Source organism: Selaginella moellendorffii, unplaced genomic scaffold, assembly GCF_000143415.4.
Source record: "Selaginella moellendorffii unplaced genomic scaffold, v1.0 SELMOscaffold_10, whole genome shotgun sequence".
NCBI classification, from domain to species: Eukaryota; Viridiplantae; Streptophyta; class Lycopodiopsida; order Selaginellales; family Selaginellaceae; genus Selaginella; species Selaginella moellendorffii.
In genome coordinates, this window is record NW_003314271.1 from 1,936,813 (window position 1) to 1,940,594 (window position 3,782).

The following is a 3,782-nucleotide window of genomic DNA, read 5'->3' on the forward strand; positions in this document are numbered from 1 at the left end:
TTTGACGCAGATACTGGCCAGAGCAGTACAGGTGGTCTAAGCTGCGAGGCTTTGCCGAAAGCGAAATGACTCCATTGAGCTCGTCTGACCCAGGGTCTCACCTGTAAATGTCCTCCTTTTGGTCGTCCCTTGATAGCTAGCACCGCGTGCTGCTCGACGAGTGGAATAAAACGATGATGTAAGATACTCTCCCGAATTGACAGAGCAGAACGCACTTTACACGCATCCTTGCTCAAGCATCGCCTGCGCGACACGCAAGAATCCAGCTACGTTGGCACCGTGGACTAGAGCTCTGCGAATCACTGGTGAGTAGCCAGACAAAACAAAAAGAGAAAACAACTCACTCTGGCCCATCTTTAGAGTGGCCACACGCTGCAGCTGCTGCCACGGACTTTTGATAGATGTCCCTCATGAGCTCCTAAATTGAAACGTTAATAAACTGGAAATAAAAATGATAGTACCTGTAACTTGGTATCAACTTCTTCGCCAGTCCAATGCATTTGGTTGCTTTTGCTAGCCATCTCCAGCCCCGAAACCGCTACCTGTATGCAACTCAAAGCTAAGAGCATCGTGAGCGACTATCGGACTTACTCCTCCAGCATTTGCAGCTTTGCTAGGAGCCACGATTATCTTCGACTTCCTAAGCACGTCGATAGCTTCCGCCGTGCAAGACATATCAGAACCTGCAAGAGCCGTTGTTTATAAAAGTAGAAACGAAATGATACTTAACCTTCCACAATTACATGACATCCTGAAGAGATAATTGCCAGTGCATCAGAATGGTTAAGCTCGTTCTGTGTAGCACAAGGGAATGCGAGATCACATTTCTCGCCCCAAGGCCTGGCATCGTCAAAATATTTCGCTCTTACGTATCTCCTTGTATACTCCCTGTAAACGAGTGTTACAGACTGCAAGTCGTTCGAGATAAAAGAACCTCAGAGGCTTTTGCTGCGACTTCATGTCCTTTAGAAACATGGCTTTGGACCCATCGAATCCTTCGTCGTCAAGTAAAAAACCTTTGGAATCTGACAAGAGTAGACTGGTCTTTCTGGCCCGGACTATATTCACGCTTACCAGATAAGGAAACGGGGACCGCTCCTACAGCTATAAGCTTCTCCATGACGTGCATCGCAAGCTTACCCGACCCACTGATAAGGCACCTGTAACGAGCAAATTAAAAAACACGAGTGACATATTTTTGTAGAATCAGAAACAACCTTAAGCCCTTGATATCCCTGTTCAAGTCCGCCAGAACATGTTTGGCATAATACACCTGGAAAACACGTAAGATCATAATAAAAATTTACGATCTCATCAAGTCCAAGTCACCAGGCCATGACCAGCAGCTTCTGCATGTAAATTGGAGTTTGCAAGCAAGTTCCGGCCTCCAACTAAAGCACACTGTACAAAAGAATTACAATAATTGATAACTTTCACGGCTTTGAACTACCTCAAATTCTCCAGTCAGTCGCCGATATTGTCCGTAGAGATAACCAAGCTCCCGGAATCCAACGCCAATATCTCCAGTTAGCGTATCCTACAAAAGACAAATAAGTAAATGATCCGTAAAATGAGACACACTGACACACCTGATTAGGACCGATGTGATGAAAAAGCTCATCCATAAAGCTCTGGCAAAATCTCATCACCTGGAAGTAAATATAAATGATGCGTCCTTAGCAAAAAAAATTGTAAGAACCTCGGTGTCTGACTTTCCCTTCGGATCAAAGTCACTGCCACCCTCAGCACCACCGAAACTGAATGTTGAGAGCGCATTCTTTAAAGTCTACAAAAACGTCCAGCCGTTAGAAACGTGGAACTAGCCTCGACTGTAATATACTTGCTCGAGGCCTAGAAACTTGAGAACGCTCAAGTTAACAGACGGATGGAAACGAAGACCACCCTTATAAGGTCCGAGAGCCTGATTGAACTGTACACGGAACCCCCGGTTTACATGCTTCTCTCCCTTGTCATCGACCCATGGAACTCTGAAAATAATCACTCGTTCTGGTTCCAAGAGGCTTTCCAATACGTGGAGGTACCTTGGATGGCAAAGTCATATGTCATCAGAGCCGCATTCCTAATCAATCTATTCTAGCGACAGGATGCAACAGTAAATCAATATACAAAAGAAAAAAAAAAGAAAAAAGAAAGGCAGATACTACTTACTGGATGTTCTTGGAGAGAACCGGCTCGAGCGAGTGAACAATCTCTTGCACAGCCTGGATGTATTCACTCTCGTGAGGATCCCTTCTAATGACAGTCTCTATGATCGACTCTGCGCTCTTGGAGAGAAGAGCTAAACAAAAAACCCCGAGTTAGTGGCTTGAGTAAACGAAGACGCACACAAACGCGAAACTAAAAACGCAAAGACGAACCTTTGATGTATATAGGCCTCTCCAAGAGCGTAATTCCCCGGTCTTTCGACGCTAGCTGCAATCTCAAGGCCTCCTTGTGAAGCAAACTATTGTTATGCTCCTGGAGTGAAAAAATATAAAAAAAGAGAGGAGGTTAGAGACGATGAAGATAGCGAGCGAAAGAACAACGATGATCTTACCTCGAGAGCGCTCATTTGCATGTTGCGACTACCTTCGTTGCCATAAGGATTCCTCCTGTGCTTGCGTCCATACTCCTTACACACCGAGCAAAAAATCCTGGACGAGCCTTCCACCATTTGCACGCAAGCCCACTTATACGTGTCGGCCCACTCGTCCCTCCATTTCTTGACGACCTTCTTCTTCTTCCGGGGCTTGTCCGACGACAAGAGCTGCGCCGATAGCTCCTGCGACGACGGCGATCCATCCAGGACGTGATGCATCGCCTGCTGATTCGCAGACGCCTCGGGCGACGAGGACACCACCGCAAATGCCGCCCGCGCGAAGCTCGCATCGTCCACAACCCCCGCCGCGGCCCCCATTTCCAGATCAATCTCCTCCACCGCGCCGCCCAGGCCGTGGTGGTGGTGGTGATTCCCGGGCGATCTCACCTGGCCGCCGAGAAGATCCATCTCCGCCGCCAGGTAGCCGCCGCGCTCCCCTCCATGCAACATAGCACGAAAATATACGCCCTAAAGCGCAAAACGAGACCATAGAACTTATAGAAGTTTTCACATAATTTATAGAACTTGGGGGCTTATCTCATCACCATAGCCGCAGTCTTTGAGTTCCCATAGAACTTTAGTCGCAGAGAATAGAAGTTTTCACAGCCTTTGTCGACCACTCATCGATGCGCGTTCCCAAGGACTGATACGTAGAAGCAGGCATATCGCAGAGAATAGAAGTTTTCACAGGAAGGACATCTCTTATCGAAGAGCTTCTCGCATCACCATAGCCAGAGTCTTTGCGTTCCCAAGGACTGTGTCGAAGCTCTCGAGCAGTGTGGCGCTGGACGATGCGAGGACGAGCCTCTGGATGCGCTCCATCTTGTCGGGGCTCAAACTTAGCGTCAAGCTCATCGCCTCCGGAGCGTGAGCGGACTTTGCCTGGCTCACCGAGAGCTTGATCTCCGTCGTACCTGTGATGTCTTCCAGCTCCTCGAAGCTGGCTCCATCGTCTTCTTCTTGTTCGTAGCCTTCCTCTTCCTCCGAGTCTGGAATCACGTCTGCTGTGCTGAAACCGATGCGGCGACGCTGCTGGTGCTGGTGCTGATGCTTACGCTTGCTTCCCCTCCGCTGCCTCTTGAAAATGTAAACTTTGAAAGCCAGAGACTTCGCGTTGTGGAGATGGAAGAGGCACACGTCCCCTCTCTCGAGGCCGTGAGAGGTGCTGAAAAGCTTCCAGCCG

At 48.5% G+C, this 3,782-nt stretch overlaps 2 protein-coding genes across 4 annotated transcripts in view; one reads left to right on the forward strand and one right to left on the reverse strand.

The window, feature by feature from the left end:
- The window catches only part of LOC9650318 (G-protein coupled receptor 1), a 1,619-nt gene extending 1,512 nt beyond the window's left edge, over nt 1-107 (forward strand). Inside the window, exon 9 of the mRNA XM_002968182.2 lies at nt 11-107. Coding sequence (XP_002968228.2) covers nt 11-107 — 97 coding nt within the window. The remainder of the gene's footprint in view (nt 1-10) is intronic.
- LOC9631404 (NADP-specific glutamate dehydrogenase) lies at nt 9-3,079 on the reverse strand. 3 transcript variants are annotated; one of them, XM_024673389.1, is made up of 17 exons: nt 2,558-3,079; nt 2,379-2,478; nt 2,170-2,299; nt 1,841-2,042; nt 1,700-1,786; nt 1,590-1,649; nt 1,451-1,537; nt 1,330-1,401; nt 1,218-1,273; nt 1,075-1,160; nt 935-1,025; nt 731-888; nt 592-683; nt 462-542; nt 345-418; nt 216-292; nt 9-149 (listed from the first exon to the last, which is right to left on the reverse strand). In XM_024673389.1, the coding sequence occupies exons 1-16, from the start codon at nt 3,047-3,049 to the stop codon at nt 217-219; spliced, it is 1,944 nt and encodes a 647-aa protein (XP_024529157.1). In that variant the 5' UTR covers nt 3,050-3,079; the 3' UTR covers nt 9-149; nt 216. The 3 variants fall into 3 exon arrangements, with proteins under 3 accessions (XP_024529157.1, XP_024529156.1, XP_024529158.1); XM_024673388.1 differs by lacking the exon at nt 9-149 and having other exon boundaries at nt 162-292; XM_024673390.1 differs by lacking the exons at nt 9-149; nt 216-292; nt 345-418 and having other exon boundaries at nt 744-888.
- Between the last annotated feature and the right edge of the window lie 703 nt (nt 3,080-3,782).

What these genes read in the sequence shown, in the direction of transcription:
- LOC9631404 (XM_024673389.1), bottom strand. Translation starts at nt 3,049, where the DNA reads ATGTTGCATGGAGGGGAGCGCGGCGGCTACCTGGCGGCGGAGATGGAT. An exon ending in GACTGACTGGAGAATTTGAG is followed by an intron (nt 1,402 to 1,450) that starts GTAGTTCAAAGC and finishes TCTTTTGTACAG; the next exon opens with TGTGCTTTAGTTGGAGGCCG. An exon ending in AGGGATATCAAGGGCTTAAG is followed by an intron (nt 1,161 to 1,217) that starts GTTGTTTCTGAT and finishes TGCTCGTTACAG; the next exon opens with GTGCCTTATCAGTGGGTCGG.